Raw genomic sequence first — 19398 nt, forward strand, 5'->3', positions numbered from 1 at the left:
GTTTGAATTTACCAATTCTAATTTAAATGCTATACTCACACTTTCGAGTTGAACTTGAACTTACAATTCTTTCCATGTGCTTTGGATGAAATTTTGATGCAGAAATGTCTCGAAGCAATTTTATTATCACCCAGTTCATTGTTCTACAGCATCATGTAGACTTTATTCTGTTAGTTTATGTCCTTTAAAAAAATGGAACTGACAGGAGAAATTTGGCAGCAGCTGATATGGAATAGTTCTCATCGTAAGATTCTATCCTTCAGGTACACCTCGATAGACTAAAATAAAACCATTTCTCGTTCTTGAGGTGACACAAACCTTGGTGGGGAGTGATAAGACACCTTAATCTAAGTAAAAATTTAAAATCAATATTCACAGAATATGTCAGGAATCACCATTAACTACGACAAAAACTACAAGCGTATTGAAGGGTTGACGAGGTGAAGTCAGTATGAGAACATACTAAAAATTATAACTAAAGACAAAGGGGTATTTCAAGACAATTAAGCTTCCGAGGAGACTAAATTCTGGCTTGTGGACAGATTTTATGATTGCTGGATTCAAGCTGCGAAAAGAGTGCTTTAATAGAATAAAGTACCATTTTTCCAAAGGGAGAGAGATTATTAGAGGATAGAATCTGTTCCTTCCTTCCAGTCTCAATGGTAACTCCAATTCCTATGCTACTTTGAAGGAAGACTGAGCAAATCTCTGAGTTGGGAAATTGCTCATGAACACTGATTTGAAATTTTTTGGCTCTGTTTTGGCTTGAACAATGTTCAACAGCTTAACCAGGGATTCCAAAAGCAGGAATTTCACTACCCAAATTTAACAAATGGGTACAAATTTTTATAAATTGTAACAAAAACTTGATTGAGTAAAATAACTTACTCAAAGTGACTTAGAATCTTGGGCCCCAATTTTGTTGTTGCATTCGACTGCGAGTTGCAAAATCTAACCGCTAAATTAGACTACAGGTTGGGAAAATTATATTCTGGAATTAAGCTGTAGGCAAGTTGAGCTTCATCAATCGCAATTGAATAAAAAAAGTCGACATTCTAGCTTCAACTGTCAGCTGCACCAACAAAATTTGGATCTTAGAAAACAAGACTAAATAAGCCAATCTTGATTCTGACGCACTTTCCAATTAAATTACTTGCATAAATTTATCTAAAAATGATATACTCATGAACATTTTCTTGGATTAGCCAAAAATTCATAAAAAGAAGTAATTATATTGATCGAAAAAGTCATGACAAGTAAAAATAAACCGTAAGTTTACGGCTCTGGGTAAAAAAATTTTGAGCCAAGTCAGCACACATTCAGGTTGAATAAGGTAGCATCTACCGTTGTTTTACTTCAAAAATATTCTTCACACAGAATGAGAGCAAAAATTGTGTGATTGGGAACCCACACCTAGATTTTCCCCACTCTTTAAGTGCAGAGTTACGTTGGTTTTGAGTAATGAGTAACTTAAGAAGAGTAATATTAAAACGAATTAATAACGAAGCGCTAAAAAAAAATTAGGCCAATAGCTTCTATCATATAAGATTAGCAATCTTCTGGTGTCAAGAAATTGATACTACGTAGAGACAAACATTCTCTCTGGGCTTCACTTTTTTATTTGGTATTTTCTTTTTTTTGGAATGATAGTCTCAGTCTTGTTGATGATGCACACTTTAATATCTAATACAATTTTGGAAATGATGCTCCAAACATTTTTGCATTTTAATTACCTGGCGAGTGAAACATAGAGGCTCAAGAGAAAAAAAGGGTAAAAGTATCTTACGTATTTTGAACGTACGGTCAAGAAAAATTAGTACATAACTCATTGAGACTGGAAGAAAGCAGTAACATTCCAAGGTCATAGGACATTGGCATAGTTTCATACATTTTACATGTTTGTTACAGGGTTTAGGTGTTTAGAAGTTACTGGAAGTTAAAAGGCAAATTTAAGCACAGATGACAACCTACTCAAGTGAACTCATTACGAGAGACACGAATGATGAGAATTTAACAAAATCTTGCCTTGGTGCTGACATGTGTAGAGGATAATTATTGATGCACTGATGGAACCTGAACTGCATAACTTCGCAGAATTTTTATGCATTTTGCAGTAAAAATAAGATGGTTCAGTTACATGGTACCGAAATTCACACACTCACAGGCAATTACTGGCAAGCTCCTTGCCAGCAAGAGAATTTACAGCTGCGCCAGTAATCCACCGAACTTCCTTCCTCAGAAAACTTAATTGCTTTGTAATACAAGTACATCCACATTAAAATTCTAAATAAAAATAGAATAGCACTGAAAATGATGCTATCAGTCTTAGAAAACAAATTGATGAGCCTATGTATTCAGTCAACAAATCTTATTTCAATCAATTTGAATAAATTAACGTTAATAATTAAAAAAAATAAATAAAAATAAAAAACCGGTAATGAGGTATTTGTTCACCCGCTTGCCGCCAGCGGTTTTCCGGGTCGTTACCATTTCTGCCGTTGAGTTTCCAGTTGCTTCAAACAAGCCTGCATGTCTTCGCTATCAGATACTAGTGGACTTAACCTGGGTGAAAAAAAAGACAAAGACCCTCATTAAAGGAAAGAAAAATACAACAATAAAAAAAGTATGAACAGAATTATTCGATGCTCAAAGTTCTGGTTTGTTGACTCCAACCAGATTATCTAATCACTTGCGTGTTAACATACAGATCCCCAACATACATAACCAACACTCAATGATTTCTAGTGAACATACCAGTGTCGAGATGTGTGATCAAGAACAGGAGAGCTCAACAGAGTTGGTTATGATGACTTTGTTAATGCATCTCCAATGAGGTAATGATTTTGAAATTGTGACACCAAATGACATTTTTTTCTCGTAAGAAATATTTTCTTTCTTTTATTTGTATGATTGAGTATTGGACTTAAATAGACACTTCATCAAAGAGAGTGTGGTTTATGCATAATTCTCTGACTATAAGATGATTAGTTAAGAGCGCACTAGCTGATAAGTGATTTTGTAAGAAATCAATCTTGCAACTCACAGATCAATTATTTTTTGCTTAATTTTTTTTTTTTTTTTTTTGAAACTTCTAATTTTGATTGCTGTATAAGAAACTTATTCAATGGGTTTAGTGTTTTCAAAAGTGGCTCCCTGACAGAGGTTGAAAATTAAAATAACTATCTAAAAATCCTTCCCAAGTGAAGTCACTGAATCATCAAGAATTCATCTTGAAATGAAATTCTAGGGCAGACGGGCTGCCTGAAAAATTACTCTGAAACTTATTACACTCATTTCCAAATGGTTTGAGCCATCCTACATATTGTCACTTCTCTTAGGTACGGACGTACCTCTATCAAGGACATCAGCCCCAAATAGCACAGAGTTAAGTGCAGTGGCGTGGCATGCTTTGCAATATATCAATTTTTATGCCATTTAAACCTATGGAAAAGGATCGATAAACAGGCGAACACCTTACTAATCGATTCTTTACCATAGGTTTAAATGGCATAACAATCGATAAATCGCAATTCATGCCACGCCTCTGGTTAAGTGGACAACAGGGTTCAGATAAAAGAGGCGATATCTATCAGAGGAGCAATGATATATGCTAAGATTCATATCATTTTGGGGCAAAAAGTATCTTTAACATGCTTGATATTCAAACATTGTTCTCTGATCATCTTTCTGAACGACACGGTTTCATTGAATGCTGCCCTCTGTTAAAACATTTGCTCTACTTAATTTTTGATGATGGAAGTAAAGTCACCATAGGCAAGGATGAAGCTCTTACCCAAAAACCTCTTCTTCTCTTAAATTTTAGATTGATATGTCTCCGTGCATAACTTTCCTCAAATTATCCATGAATAAGAGAGAAACGCACAATTTTTACACTGATGGAACCAGCCTAGTTCATTTCAAAGCCTTCCAATTTTTGCATGCAACTTGCAGATGGAGGGCTCAAGAAGTTGCCTATGGCTAAATGTAAAATTACTTACTTGTCATAGATGAGATCACACTGCTCAGGGGAAAAGTTGGCAGATTTTATAGCCGTCATACACTGTAGTGCTAGTGACTTGAAGCATTGTCTGCGAGGTGTGTTATGGGGCGGATTATCCCAAAGAGGAGTTGCTTTTGTTTGGTGCCATGCTATTATGACATAATCTATCACGCTGCCCCAGTGCTGACTCTCTACAAGATGTCTACCCTGTTCCACCACAGTTTTCTGGAAAGATTAAAGAAAGAGGTAAGTTGGGGCCGAAAAATCTTCCACACATTAATTTATCAATTCTACCAACTTTGGAAGGAATTTTCATTAGAAAAAACAGATAATTTATCTTTCACCAATACATTGACAGTCCTTCACTGTAAATGCGTATTTGTGACAATTAAGTATGACTTGTGTTAAATGCAGTCTACTTTCATTCTAAATCATATAAGAGTTCAGATTCAGCATTGCAAATACTCAATGGACCACTAGACAAGGCAAGAATTCATCAGATATTTGTGTCCTCTTCAAGATGTCATGTGCAACACAATTCACGACAGGAGGATTACTGAAATTAAGTTACACCAAGATATTAACATTTTAATTTTGTACTAGTTACCAAACCTTGGAATTTCCCACTGACAAGAAAAACCAGAGTCTGCGTGAGTCAATGTGCACAATACAACACATTTGGCAGGTCTCTTAATCCATCAGCATTCCTTCTCCACCCTATGTTCTTTGAATGTAGGCAACTAATTCTACTAAAAGATATAAGTTTTTGATGCTATAAAATCACTTCACAACCCTAATTTTCTTGAGGAAAAAACACATGGAAGGTTACAGTAGTACGAAATTTTATTCTTAGAGGGTTGTGACGACACCCTGTGAAAAACAGCTTTATTCCTTTCAATTCGATGAGCTGCATGTCTTCTTTTAGTACTTTTTGCTCCCACCTGCTTTCAACCGGACAGATACACAAGGTCATACTGAATAGGTCCTGATAACTTTTTTGGGGTTTAGGACCCCTAAAATTATCTTTCCAAGTGTAGCAGGGGAGAAAATCATGGATAGTAGAAATATTCTTGACGCAAGAAAACTGAGCACTTACTTTGAAAGCGGTTACGTGTGTGGCAGCTCGGTTGTATGCAGGTGAATCTGTTTTTGATGTGAGCCGGTTGGTGGGTAGTGATTTAAAAATGTTTTTCTTCAGGTAAGATAGTTTATCTTCTAATGGTTTCAGGTCTGGAACTGGTAATATTTCTCTCACTTCCTGTAAAGAGAAAAAAATGACATCATAGATTGAACTAAAAGTACTATTATACTTGTCAGTGCTAAAAGGAGGTTTTAAAAGAAGTCGGGACCAATGTTAGGACGTTCATTGCCAGCGTGCGCATTCATGATCACAGCATTGTCGTTTTTAAGTTTAAAAGAAACATTTTTGCAAAAACATGTTGGCAGTGAACATGTTAAAACTATGGTCTTTAATTAAATCCTGATTTACATCAGTGTGAAAACAGAGAGTACCAGGGCCTTTTCTACTGAGCAGGGTTTTCTGTAAAAAAAAAAAGGCCATCTTTCTTCATAGGACACAAACTTTTAACATTTTGTGGAAACACTTAGGAGTACACCGAATTCAAAACACCATCTCCAGAGAGACAGCTTGAGAAAACTACTGCTAATCATCCACGTGTCTGCTTGTGTAAATTAAATTTGATATGCAGATCGCATACAGTAGCTGCAAGCTGTAAGCAGATACTGTAAATTGAACAAAAGAGAGACTGGGAGAGAAAAAATAAGAGCATTTGAATCGTAAGTAAAGAGAGACAGAGAGAGAAAGGAGACTTACAGATTCTAGAGTAGGATGCTTCTGGATCAATGTTTCGATAACGCCGATGAGTTGTTCAGGTGAAAGACCCTTCAAAGTATTACCAATTGATCCTTCTGGCATTTGTGGAGTGGCTGGTCTATCTAAACGGAATTTTTTAGCTGATGGAGAATCCTGAAAAGTAGAACAAGAAAATTAGTATCAGAGGAAATTTAGAGAATAGTGCATGGAAGAAAGAGATTGTTCGGTCCCTTTTCGCAAAAAGTCTGCTAGGTATTGGAGTTTAGCAACTCTACGTGATTAATAACAATGTAAACTACATTATAGAGCTTCACTGAAGTACAGAGTATGCAGTTTAAGGAACAACAATATATGAAGCCCCAAGGACACGGAGAGTCCCAAGCCTTCCCTCCTTTGAACCAAAATGTATTACGGCTTCCTCCTGAAGACAAAAAGAAAGAAGGAAAAAACCCTTCAACCCAAAACCTGTCGCGCATGAACAATGTATTCCTAATAAGATTCCTTCAATTGCACACAATGCAACATTTGGTATATCGTCAAAGAAAACAGGTGATTTTACTTAATTATGAAACCTCGCTTAAGAGGACAGGGCCTCGGTTTCAATGCGTTATCACAAAGCAGCAGTTGACACAAAAGCAATTATGAGAATATTTCAAGTCATTTATTAAATATGTTTTCTTAGCAAAAAATATGTTATTCATGAAACTTTTCAAATGCTGCAGAGCTGGGTGGTTTTGGCGTTCAGCTATCAATGCTTTACAGCTGTATTGACAGGGCAACAATTAATTCAACTAACCTTCCTCGCCAACTTGGAAGGTTGTCTGCGAGGCCTCGCCTCGCCAAGCTCTATGAACCTCTGCGGTTGGTAGTACACTCCCGACCGTCCCCACGCTATTCCAACGCTACAACGGTCGCCGATTGGCCTAAAGCTAGATTGCACTATATTCAAACCAACAACAACTAACCTTTTTACGCTTGTCTGGTGATAAAGAAACTTCCATTGGATCGTTTAAAAGTAGCCTTTTGCGAGGAGTGCTCCTGAGGACAATTGATGTTTGCCGCGTTGGGCTCTGCTTTACTGGTGTCGTCTTAGTGGTCTCCGCTTTGTGAGAGTCAACGTCAGGGCTCCATTGGACTGGCATCCTTCGCCGGCCTCGTTGTTGAATTACTAATTCATCTGGCGATGGTGTGGGTGACAAATAGGATGATGGTAGGTTGATGTCAATCAGGAGCTGCTGAGGAGCAGTATTCATTGTGTTGTGCGTGTTGTTGTTGTTATTATTATGGGGGTGGTGGTAACGTCCTGAAACAAAAATCAGCAGTTGCATGACAATGGTTCATTCAACATGAGGCAGGAAAACACAAAATAAATTTTACTTTGGCTCATTTCAAGTGAGCTAATCCTAATTAAGACGATATAGTATATTGATTCTTGACTTTATTTGAAAGGAAAGTTTTGACAGCAGAATCAGCAAGCTAAGTAACTGGAAATGAATCATCATCAGCCTGTGGGGCGATTATTGAAATGATATCGACTGTATGTCGCCGCTTTGTCGTGTCGCGCCATCGACTGAGTGGCTCTTAGTCGATGGCGCGATACGACAAAGCAGCGACATAGAGTCGATATCATTTCAATAATCGCCCCACTGGCCTCTCCTGGCTAGTCATAAGAGGTCATCAGAACCTCTTTTGTACTAATGATCAAGTTTGGTACTTTTAGGGTGTCAGGCGTAAAATTCCTGTCAGTTTTGTTACTTGAACCACGCAGAGCGAATTTTACCCTGACCACTGACTTGTTTGTAACAGTTCTTATCAGCCGATATGCAACCATCCACAAATTCACAAATTATCTGATCATACCGTTTTTGGACCTATAATCTTCCAATCATACATGGCCTGAATTTGTTTTGATCGCCAAGTCAAAATTGCTATCATTATGCCTGAAACAGATAAAGCCAGTACCTGATCATACAATTTCCTTGAGACAGGCTTAGACAAGCCCGGACCTCCACTATTTTTTCAGGGAAACATGAAAACGACACGGAAAAAGTGGTATCAATCTACATAACTTTGCAGGTGTGTCAGCGACTGACCTTAAGAATCTAACTAATACAGAGACTTTGCTAGAGCGGACTCATCGTATGTTGAGACTAAAGTCAAGTATTGTTTAGGTCACCACTCATCAGTGGTGCCATCTGACTGCAAGTATTATCCTGTTGAGTGGTGCTGATTCAGAGGCAATCAGAGATTGACATTTGTCTCGATATACGATGAGTCCGCTCTACTGCTGCTCTTCTCCTTCACATATTAGTCTGTCTTCATGTTGTTTGAGTCATGTACGTCTCATCCTAAATTCATATGTGGCTAACGCCCAAGGTTGTTGTACGGAGAGATTTCATGGTAACAGACAGTGAATGGGAACCATCCCAATTCATGATGGACATGATCGATGACATGCAAAACCTACTAGGTCCTCACATCACAAGCAGACATGGCAGATTGTGGTGGCTGCAAGATCTACCGGCAAAAACAGGCAATGCAGCTGAGGGAGGGGCAACCAAACCGGTTGTATTAGGCTGCGGTGTTGAAGTAAACTGTTCGGAAACGGAATTACCCCATTCCAAACAGTCAGCGATGTTGAGCCCCGTAAAACTTACCCGGTGGTTTGTTTGTTTACATACGAAAGCTTAACGTTTCTACCAAACTCTCAGCAATCTCAGGAGGTAGATTGAATTGTAGGGTTGCATTTGGAAACGAAAGAACCAAACGGAATCACACGAGTTCACTTCGACAAAGCATTAGTAGAAAAGGGCCAAAGCTTACAAACCGACATGATGTTGAGAGGCCATATCAAAACTGCTGCAACCTAAAAGATAACACAGTTGTTTGCTTACCAATGGGGGTAGTCTGGTGATGGTTTTCAGCGACAGTTAACATTCCTAATCTTGCAGGGATTTCAGCTAACGCACTCCTCGTAGTTCGCCGACCATTGAGAAGGGCATCATAATTCTGATGCGGAGGAGTCTCCATGATGAATTAATCTAGAACAATCATAAAAGCTTCTTTAATGTACATGTAAATATGAAGACAAGGGGAAGCTATAGGTCTCACCACCGACGGAAAAGCAAATGAATGACGGTAGGAAACATGCATAAGCGGCAAAATGGTATCCAAATATGAAATGAGGGAATAAAAGCATCAGACCAATAAGTTTAAGATAAACCTATTGGAAAGAGAAAGGCATTTCCGAATAAGGGACTAATGTGCGTCGAAACTTACACGGGGAAACAAGAATGATGCACTTCTGACTCTGAGACCCAACAGAGAGCCTACATTTCACCCCAAACACAACATGAGGAATTTCCACTGAAAGCACATGGATCCAACGACTTCTTCCATCTTAAAACTAAGTCAGTTATAAGATTGCGAAAAGATTTTGATATTAATTTGGATATCCGGCGAAAAGGTAAAACTCTGAAACTGAACTACGTAAAAATGTATAATCACTCCTTTTGTTCGCTTCCCGCGTAAAAGCGACGACCTAAGGACCTAACCTACCCCAGTTTCGCGAAAAGGTATCACAACATTCAGAAAAGTGAGTCGTTTAAGGGTCCCAGGTGGAAAAAAATTGCTCTTACCTTGCGTTTCAAATTTCGAGAATTGCTAAATTCATAAATCACTACACGAAGAGAATTACTAAAACATTAAAAGCTGTACATTCGGGGAAAACTCAGCCAAGCGAAGGGTGCGAGAGAGGAGTCGTGGGGGATAACAACCTAACAACATTACAACAACAACCTCATAAGCACCAGCTGCAAAACCGCTTCAGGCGGTGAATGGAATCTTGCCGATTTCGGGAGGGGAAGTAGGGGGCCAGGTAAGTTCCCGCCAGAGCATTCAATGGCCTCCCATTGGTCGGCGCTGGGTTGTCCAGACCGCTTGGCGGGTTTTTTAAATTGTCAGACTGCGTTGAACGAGACCCTCTCCGAAAAATCGAGCGAGTGTCGAAGTCGAAGTCTCAATCAGACGTATTTCTATCAAACGGAACTATGTGCATTATGATGTGAGCCCTGTTATGCATTCATTCTTATGGGTCTCAGGGCTCATGTCGTAATGCACACAGCTCCGTTTGATAGAAATATGTCCAATTCCTCTCAAGACCTCAGGACGCATTCAGTTTCCTTCAGGATTGACTTTTGAATCTCCACCCGACATCTTCTGGTACAATAAAATCTCGATGAAGTTTCAAATTTTCAAGAAAGTTCCAGGTCTTGGAAAACAGGGGTTGGCCGATTCTTAATTTTTAACTTCACCTGGTGCAAGTGTAATCCTTAATTTTCCACGCACACTCCGTCTAACTATAAAGTGACAGGTTATTGATAACCTCTTCTTTCATCATCAATCAGCCGACCATTATCAATAGCGTCTTGCTGTGTTCATTATTTGATGGTGCGATATGAACATTGAAAGAGAGTGGCAGAATTTACATTTGATAAAAAGAGTTGAGTTGATACAGACGTTTTAATGAAAAATGTGGAAATGGGCCTTAATAGGGCATTGGCCACTAATTTTTTGCTGTAAAAGAAACTAGTAAATTTTATCACTGATGGGTAGAAGTTACATTTCAAAAATTCTTTCATGAAATCCTTTTGAAAAACAAATGACTCGTATCTCCTGAAAGATAATTCACCAACACTCTAATCCCTCTTGAATTCACAGAAGGAATGAGGGATTGTAAATAGATGAACGCAAATGGACAATGTGACTGCAAAACCTTATACTGCCGTTACCATATTCAAAATTTTCTGATCATATTTCACCTTTTTTAAATAACAGTACATAACAGTTGGGTGAAAAATTTACTAAGGGGCATTCTTGAACCGGCAAGGAAAAATCTTAAAATAATGCACTATAACGATGATTGGTCATCCTTTAAAAAAGCAAAATGTGACTGGAAGTCTGCAACATTACTAAGAAAGGTTTATAAACTCACTAATGGTTTAATCTTGTTACACCATACCATCACATATTGCTTTCACCGTTTGCCATATTGCATTATTTTCATTTCTTTGGGTCAAAATCCTCCTGCTTCGATTCTGTTTTTTTCTCAATTGCAATGCTCCTTACTATTTTATGCTTACACACCAAGATTAATTTTGCATGCTTATTGGAGAAATTTAGAAAATTTAAGGATGAATCGCTTGGGCAGTTTTCATGTTGGTTTCAAGGGGGCGGGGGAGAGTTGTTTCAGCGTGACATGATGTGGATCGATAAAAAACTGGTAAAAGCGTCAGGTAATATGAGGAGTGTACCTCTTACTTTGATACGGATAAAGAGGAAGAGAACTGGATTGATATGAAAAGCCAACAATAACTTGAAAAGAAAAATTTATTCATTTTTGAGAAATACAAAATTGTGCATTTTTACAAAGAATTACAAACAGAGAGAAAAGAATTAATTTACAATAGCACCGAACACACAGTGAAAAAAGAGAATTAGAAACAAATTACATTAATTAATTACAAAAATTCTAAGTTAGCAAAGTCATTTCATTGATTACATTTTTTCAGTCTTATAAATAACCTTGCAAAAGTTGAGAGTTACATAATTTGACACTGGGCAAAAATTATAGGCACTAAAAATTTTGGATGAATTAGTATTTTCAAAACATTGTAATTAACAAGAATAAATATTAGGCATGACTTAAGGCACTACAGAAGCTTCGAAAGAGAACAAAAGAAAATAGAAGATAGAAGACATCTTCTAAGAATTGTAAGGCACAGAATGTCCATTCAGAAAATTTAGTAGGTAATGAAATTTTTGCTTCAAGATTGCATTTTATATTTTTATAATCAAAAAGTTCAATGAGAATGTTACCATAAAAGGTTAATGTTGAAAAATGCTTAGAATACCGAATAATTTGTTTTTCAACCAAAAAATTGTTACTTTTAGAGGAAAAATTGGATAATTTTCATTTCTATACAAATAATTAGTATTTGAGTCAGTGCTTTTAAAAAAGATGGAAATCCATTTTTCATGATCTTTTATTTTTCTTGCATTTTTGAATTCTCCAGTTGTTCTCACCATATCACCCGAGAAAGCAGCAGAAGTTCACTTCTTAGAGCGCAAGTGACAGACGCACAGAAACACGAATGTCAGGTAAATAGAGCGTCAAAAATGCAAAAGAATAAATGGTTTAAAAAATTGGATTTCTGCTCATTTTAAAAATAACGATTCATCTTTGAAAGCAAGAAAGAAGTTGCGCTGCGAAAACACTATAGTAATTGCATATTTCCTTCTGCTAGATGAAATCTCGATAGATGTTAGTTTACATGTCAAAATATAATTAAAAAATGAACTTTCTTTTTTGTTAATTTTTTTCGGAATTTTCAAAAAAAAATTCCAAAGAAAACCTGCATCTTCTATTTGTATTATTGGAGACTTCAATGGATATTTGTCCATGAAAGGTATAAATAGTAGAAAATTGAAAAGAAAAGAAATAAGAAAAATAGAATTCGGGGCTTGACCTCAATGAATACCTACATAAATAATGTAAAAAATGGGATACTTGACCCCAAGGCACCTTAATCAGTCAAGAAAAATTTATACGGGTGGCATTCACCTTAAATAGAGAAACAAGATTTTTTTCTAAATACTTCAGCTTCTTTTCAAAGACTGCTAATACTGAAAAGAATTTCTTATGACAATTTGCTTCAAAGTAAACATAATTTAACATGAATTATTGTCCTCGTTTCTTTGAAATTGGCTCAAGAATTCAATGGATAACTCGACAAGATGCTTGCTTAAGAAATGTGATATGTTTGTCATGATATTCCTTTGTATCTCAATATAATCCCGATCTCCTTTTTGAACTTCTCGCAAGACAATGGCAATTTCGAAATTATTAAATAGCTATATTTGGAATTGTCACATTAACATTATAAAATTCGGAATTAAAATGATACTTACGCAATGGCCATTGTTGCGTGGAAAGTTCAAAAATTTCAAAAAGGAAATCGGGATCCAAAGGTATAATATAACAAATGTTAATATGCCAAATAGAAGAGGACTACATGAGTAACATGATATGTGCTTTCTGATATGCAACGAAAATTATTGAAAGTATCTCCTGACTAAAATATTACGTTTTTTGATGCATAAATTCAAACTTTCCATTCAGAAAAAAAAACCCATAATCTACTTGAGTTAAATCGCACACTAAATGTTCTTCTAACAGTCTGAGGCATGAAAATATGCCAGCCTCAATATTGGCACTTCAGCTCACAAGTTGTGCGTTATTTTCACTTGGAACAACACAGGGCAGGGAAGGAACACTGCTTGATTAAAAAGCCTGCCAAGATCATTATAGTGCACGCTTTAATACATGTCGACTCACGTTTTTCTTGTGAACAAGGAATTCAAATTTTCCATACCCAGCGCTAGATAAAAACATAAATATTTTCATTAAGAGTAGATTTCAGCGAGTTTTGTTGTGAAAATCATGTCCTATGTGAAATTTTGAATAGGAAACATACTTGATAATGCCTGGTTTAATACCTTTGATACCTGTTTTTGGTTTGATACCTGGTTTAATGCCTTTGATTAATACCTGGTCTAATGATCCATACAAATTGCCTCATAAAGAATAATTTTCAGAGGATAAACATTAGAGATAATTTCCTTCAAATAATGAAGGAAGAAAAAATAGTGAGCCTTCATATTAGGATGAAAAACAAAAGGATCAGCAGAAGTTTTTGCAAAACAAATATATGATCAACAACGGGAAAATCGCACAACAGCTGTCTAAAAAATTACCTTGTTCAGTAATAAGTTACATCTTAACAGATGTAAATTCTATTGACAGAAAATCAATATAAACCCAGCATGTAAGTAGAATTTAGCATACTAAGATTTAAAATTGTGCTAAGCACACCAACACTTGCAAACAAATTTACATACAATTTAACAGGAATTCAATAATTGCGACTCAAGTTTTCAATGTTACACATGATAAGCTTTTAGTTTGTCTACATTCATTTTTTAGACTGAAGTGTTGGAGGGCTTTAACAAGTTTTTTTCATACCTCAATACCCTGTTACCAATTTCGTATTTGAACAACACTGGATTTGTCACTATTTCCAAAGACCGTTACACATTAACGCTTAAAAGTTAGCATACCATGGGATCAGTGTGGAGCAATCGTTGATGGCAATATTCATCCGGGATATGAATAGTTCTTGGCCCTCTCATTTTAGAAACCCCTCTTTCTTCAGCAATTTCCAAGTGATGACCTTCATAAGACTCAATACATATGTAATGTCGCTATTTTGCACAAAAAAAACCACTTGATTTTTACAGTGGTTGTGCAAAAAAAAAACATGATTTTGCTGGCCTACCCATTTTTAAAACTCGTTTCCAAACTCGTATTCACGGCCTTCCCATATTCCACTGAGTTGCAAGGGCAAGGAAGGACTCAACTGTCCACTAAGAGAAAAGCCAGCATCACAGTTTTAGTATTGATCATTCTTCGGTGTAACTTGATAACGGCAGGAGTAAAAACTTATTCATTTTTTTTTACTTTGAAGCAGAGTCTTAATTGAAAGGATATCAATCGTTCTCATTGAGAAATTTCTATACAAGACTATGATACCCTGAAAATTACATAGGAAGACTTTTAAGGAAAATAACGGCCTTTAAATGCAAACATCAATTTACTATAAAAAAAGCCCTGGTTCCAAATAAATTGGATGATCAAATGTTTGGAGTGCAGAATGTCCAAACACTCAAATTAACAAAATTAGTCTAAGTAATTATAAATTTCAGACATCACTCTCATCTCCAACAAAGATAAAAAAATGTTGGAGGGAAAATTACACAATGTTAATTTGAAAAATACAAAGATGATGGGAAAAAAACTACAGAGTAAACTTACAAGAATTAAAAGAAGGTAAGCTTTTTGAGAAAGCTCTTTAGTAATACCGGGTTCGTTGATACAAAAAAATAAAGTTTTAACACTATACAAATGATAATCAGTTAAATTAAGTAGTTCCGTGGGATATACAAGACAGACAAGTGTCTACGGACTGTAACGCTCATGCTCAACTTAAATTGTTTGACTGGTAATTCATATTTGATGAGCTATGAAATTTCTTGCATTTACTTCTCTTGACCTTTTCGTATTGAAAAAAAAATTAAATAAAATACATTTGATGCAATAAAATTGTAAGGAGTTATATTAATAGACAAATGCTGAAATCTCTGATGATCAATAATAGACTAAAAGCAAAACTTACTCAATTTTGTGAGCTCTTTACTTCATGTTTATTGAGTTCAGTTCAGAGAGAGTTTCAGAGCAATTTGAAAGCTTAGCCACAAATGAATCGTATTTAGCAAACGGGAACCAGCGGGAATACAGTGTTTTTAAAATCGTGTAACTTGTCCCATGCTTTTAAAGATACTTAACATATGCAGAACTCTAAAATTAACACAATTATTTCCCTTTAAAATTAACAGTTTTTTTGCGGGAGGTAAAAACGATTTGCTATTCTGAGAAATTGTTTGGATAATTATGAAGAAGCATCATTTTAACAACACTGTAATCACGCTGGTTCCTTCGCGCTAAATGAAATGCAAATAATGTCTCATAGTAGGAACACAGGTGCTCAATAATTTGATAATGGCTGGAGAATTAATCAAATATACAGTACTCTCTCTCTCTATAAAAAGACCCTTTGTAACAAAAGTTTCTATGTGACAAAGGAAACTTCTCGTCAACAAACCTCTGTGATTTTGTTGAGCGCTGTTCGTTGTAACAAAAAACCTTTCCATCCGTTGCCAATTCGTTATGGAGAGAGAGAGAGTACAGTACTTATTTAGATCATGCTTACCTGATTTGATCTTAATTTGAAAGACTAGCAAAAATACACAAGTTTAAAAATGACGTTGCCACTGAGACAGTAGGCTCTTGAAAATTGAGCAATAAATAGGCTAAAGACTATATTTGCTACTCGAGACTTTCCAATACTAGATGGATGAGGCTCAATTCGTTGGGTTGGAGACACAAAAGTAGCCAGACTTTAATAGTTAAGGCAGTCAAAACATCAGTGCAAGAAAAGACAACAGATTTCAGTAAGTCGTATAAAATTATACCAATTAAGAGGAGTAATTGTGGGTTTTAAATACTTGTTGGCAAATGCAGTGAGAGGAAATTATGAGATCATACAGGTCTAATAGACATCGTGAGGAATAAAAACAAGAAAATGATACCAAGTAGAAATATGTCCTATTAACAAGGTTACTGACAGATTTTGGATGTTACTTAGAGACAATGAAAGGTTAAATACTTCATTCACACTCGGTGGGACATTTTAATCATTGAGTTATGAGTGAAAATTATGTAGGAACACATAATATAAGGATTTTCATGTAGAGAAAACTGGAACTGACTTTCATCCAAACTCATTGGAAAAAGTACCAGGAGGTGCTTAAGGAGATTACACTTCTTTGAGGTACAAAATAATTGATACGACAAACAGCTATAAAATGTTCTCTTGCAAAAATTAGATAGTAGAATGAGCAAGAATATAAAAAAATAATTTTTGCCTTTCAAAACTTAGACGGTTAATATTGCTTAAAATAGTTGTAGTCTATGAGTCTAATATATCCGCAGAATCAGCAACTTTTGTGTAATGTTAATTATTTGATCTAAATTGCTTTCAAAACTTTGAACTTTGATGGCTCAGAGTTCATTATGAAAAAATGAGTTCATAGTGGGATGGACAGAGCGGTTCAAGGCATGGTTTATGTGGTTCAAGGGGAGAAAACAAACTAGAAACCTAAATTTTCAAGCTAATCTCAGTTGAGGATAGCACCTTGTCTTCTGACTTCTTAAAATCTGGTTGTTGCCTTTCCCCACACAATTCTGTTGTGTTCATTTATCACAAGCTGAGAATGAAGTAAATTGTGTCCGGTGTCAGACCGGCTACTAAACTGCATGCTACTCAAACAAGTTAGAGAATTGGGCTCCCTCGTCAATTCCATATCCTGAACACCTGAATACAACAACCCCCGGAACACAGTTTATGAAGCCTTTCATAAGTCCAAAATGCAGAAAAATGCATTTTTTTTTGGCAGAAATAAAAAAATGGCACTTATCAGGAAGCATATAGACATGAGAGAAAATATAGTTTGAAAAATCCAAATCAATCACTTTTTCATAACTTCCATCCGATACAAGTACGATATTCGTTAAAAAAAACCAATACGGAAATACAGACTTAATGCCAGGAGGATTTTTCAAACGCAGTCTTTTTTTTTTTGTATTGATTGATGATAATCATTAAAATTCTAGAGATCCTCTAAATTATTTCATCCGGAGATATAAATAAGTATTCCATGATGAGTTTCAATATACTCGGGTCCTTTGTTAAAAACTATGATAACTAGATGCAGTTTCAGTTCTTTTGTACCTGAAAAACTTAACTAAATAGATCAATTGGAAAACTCGACCATTTTATAATTGTCTAAAAATGGAGAACTTTGACAGGTACACATTAAAATACACTCGGATGTATTCTGCCATTTTATATTACATTAGGACCGTGAATTTGAAAATTAAGCTACATACAGATTTCAAGTCAAACATTCTAAATTGAGCTGGTCTAAATTATGAAACACAGTATATTTGCCACAAAAATGCAAAGAAGAAAATATGACTTAGAGAAAACTAAGATTTTTGACCTGGAGTTATAATTGAAGTTTCTTTGAAACATCATTCCAGGCAATTCTTTCACTTTCTAGATGGCAATAGGGTTCCATGATAGGAATTAAATGGCAAACAGGAAAAAAATATCACAGTCAAAATTTGTTCTAGTTTCAAGAGATGATTCCACAAGCTCTAGGAGCTTCTTTTGTTTGCTCTAGTTGGGCAAACAAAATTCCACTGAGTAAAACAGAAATAGATACAAAAGAAATTCACAAAATTTACAGTCTTACATTAGAATTTTAGAAATAAACAAGATTTTCAAAATATAACTAGATGAGTCAACTGGACAACATTAGTGGATACCAATATTCATTTTCATTGAGAGGCTCACCCTTTTGGGTGATTGTCAAAGAAATCAGTCCGATTCAGAAAGATTGTCAAAGAAATAATGATGTCATGAAAATGGGAATGGCTATCTGTTGAGGCCAAAACCATTGTTGCATCAATTACTGCTCCCCTCTGCTGAACAGTTGTTGTTTTGGCTGGAGAGATATGAAAGCTCCATCACATTCTGAAAAAAAGGATAAAAGCACATTGTTGAATAGTGAACAACCTATTGACCTACCCACTATTCAGCGAATTTTATACCTTAATGAAAATTAAAATACCTCCTCACTTGTGACTGAAACTTATGAGGATTGTTTTCTTATGTTTCTGGCATTTAGATTAAACTTGAAAAATTTGGATGATGACAATACTTGCAACTTAACAAATATTTTGTTAAAGTAAAAATATTCTTAGAAGTCCTTTAGTGTACACAGACAATCTGATTACAATATTAGCCACTTACAAAATCAATTTTAGACAGCCCTAATATTGTTGCGATTGAAGAATTATGCATTGTGTACTTAAAGCATATAACTACTTTAAGCTTTCATCTGGTCCTCTGTTATTTACATTTTATGAAAAAGACGACTAGTGCTAAAAAGAATAAGGCTGCACAAACCTATTTTTCTGTTCAAGTCTAATTCAATTTATTATGTATTTTTCCACTTATTCCAGTCAAGTTGAAAATTTTTTGAGCTTGGAACTTTAAATAAATTGGAGTCAAGATCAAGTAGTTTTGTATTAAAACACACGGTTCCACACTTGCCTCAAACACCAAATAACTTTCCCTAATTTGTTCCTACTTTTTTGGTATTTAATATTCATTTTTCACACATTTTCTGATTAATCATCTGATCAAAAATTGCGTTTACCACCAATATTGCGTTTACCAACAATTTTTTCCTTCTCTTCATGAGCTTGAGCATTGTTGCGTATAGTATTTCACAGTGCTTTTTTTATATACGATCTGTCCTTGGGTATTGATTTGTCCCATTGGTAGAAACGTCAATGACAAATTCCTTTTTTGCAGCTGCCATGATAATTTGACAAAGGGGTTTTCGGTGAGAAAAATGAGCGTTTAGTCTGTCATTATAATAGGAAAGTCCATTGCAACAAAGTACATACTGCATTTACAGAGATGGACAAGGTTAAACTGAACTCATTGATCAGTAGTAAAAATGTACACTTTACGACAATTCAGGATTTGTGAAAATTAGATCCTTGAAGCTTCTATGAAACTCCGGTAACAGCAGGTATTTGAATTTCAAACATAACTCATTTTAAATTTTGCAATAAATGCAATCTGAGTGTAGTCATTCATTCATGTTACTTGTTTCAATGTTGCCAATCTCAAAAAAAAATTGCAGGAATTTGAGGGTTTTGGCCTTGCTTGGAGTGTCAAAATTCAATTTCTTGTGGACTCGGAGCTGAATTCTCTGATAAAACAAGGCGTTCATTTTTGAAGGGTCACCA

The 19398-nt window shown here is 35.7% G+C and overlaps 2 protein-coding genes across 7 annotated transcripts in view; both read right to left on the minus strand.

Annotated features, from left to right (window-relative positions):
* Positions 1–1274: 1274 nt before the first annotated feature.
* Positions 1275–9629, minus strand: LOC109030992 (uncharacterized). 2 transcript variants are annotated; one of them, XM_019042253.2, is made up of 7 exons: positions 9473–9629; positions 8729–8875; positions 6800–7137; positions 5835–5987; positions 5097–5258; positions 3999–4225; positions 1275–2562 (listed from the first exon to the last, which is right to left on the minus strand). In XM_019042253.2, exons 2-7 carry the CDS (start codon positions 8862–8864, stop codon positions 2484–2486), a joined length of 1095 nt encoding a protein of 364 aa, XP_018897798.1. In that variant the 5' UTR covers positions 8865–8875; positions 9473–9629; the 3' UTR covers positions 1275–2483. The 2 variants fall into 2 exon arrangements, with proteins under 2 accessions (XP_018897798.1, XP_018897799.1); XM_019042254.2 differs by lacking the exon at positions 9473–9629 and adding an exon at positions 9114–9353.
* Positions 9630–11204: 1575 nt separating this feature from the next.
* The window catches only part of LOC109030984 (interference hedgehog), a 145457-nt gene continuing 137263 nt past the window's right edge, over positions 11205–19398 (minus strand). For all 5 annotated transcript variants that reach the window (XM_072297723.1, XM_072297722.1, XM_072297724.1 and 2 more), the window contains one exon: positions 11205–18109. In XM_072297723.1, coding sequence (XP_072153824.1) covers positions 18041–18109 — 69 coding nt within the window. In that variant the 3' untranslated portion in view covers positions 11205–18040. The remainder of the gene's footprint in view (positions 18110–19398) is intronic.

Source organism: Bemisia tabaci, chromosome 3 (assembly GCF_918797505.1).
Source record: "Bemisia tabaci chromosome 3, PGI_BMITA_v3".
In the NCBI taxonomy this organism is placed as follows: Eukaryota; Metazoa; Arthropoda; class Insecta; order Hemiptera; family Aleyrodidae; genus Bemisia; species Bemisia tabaci.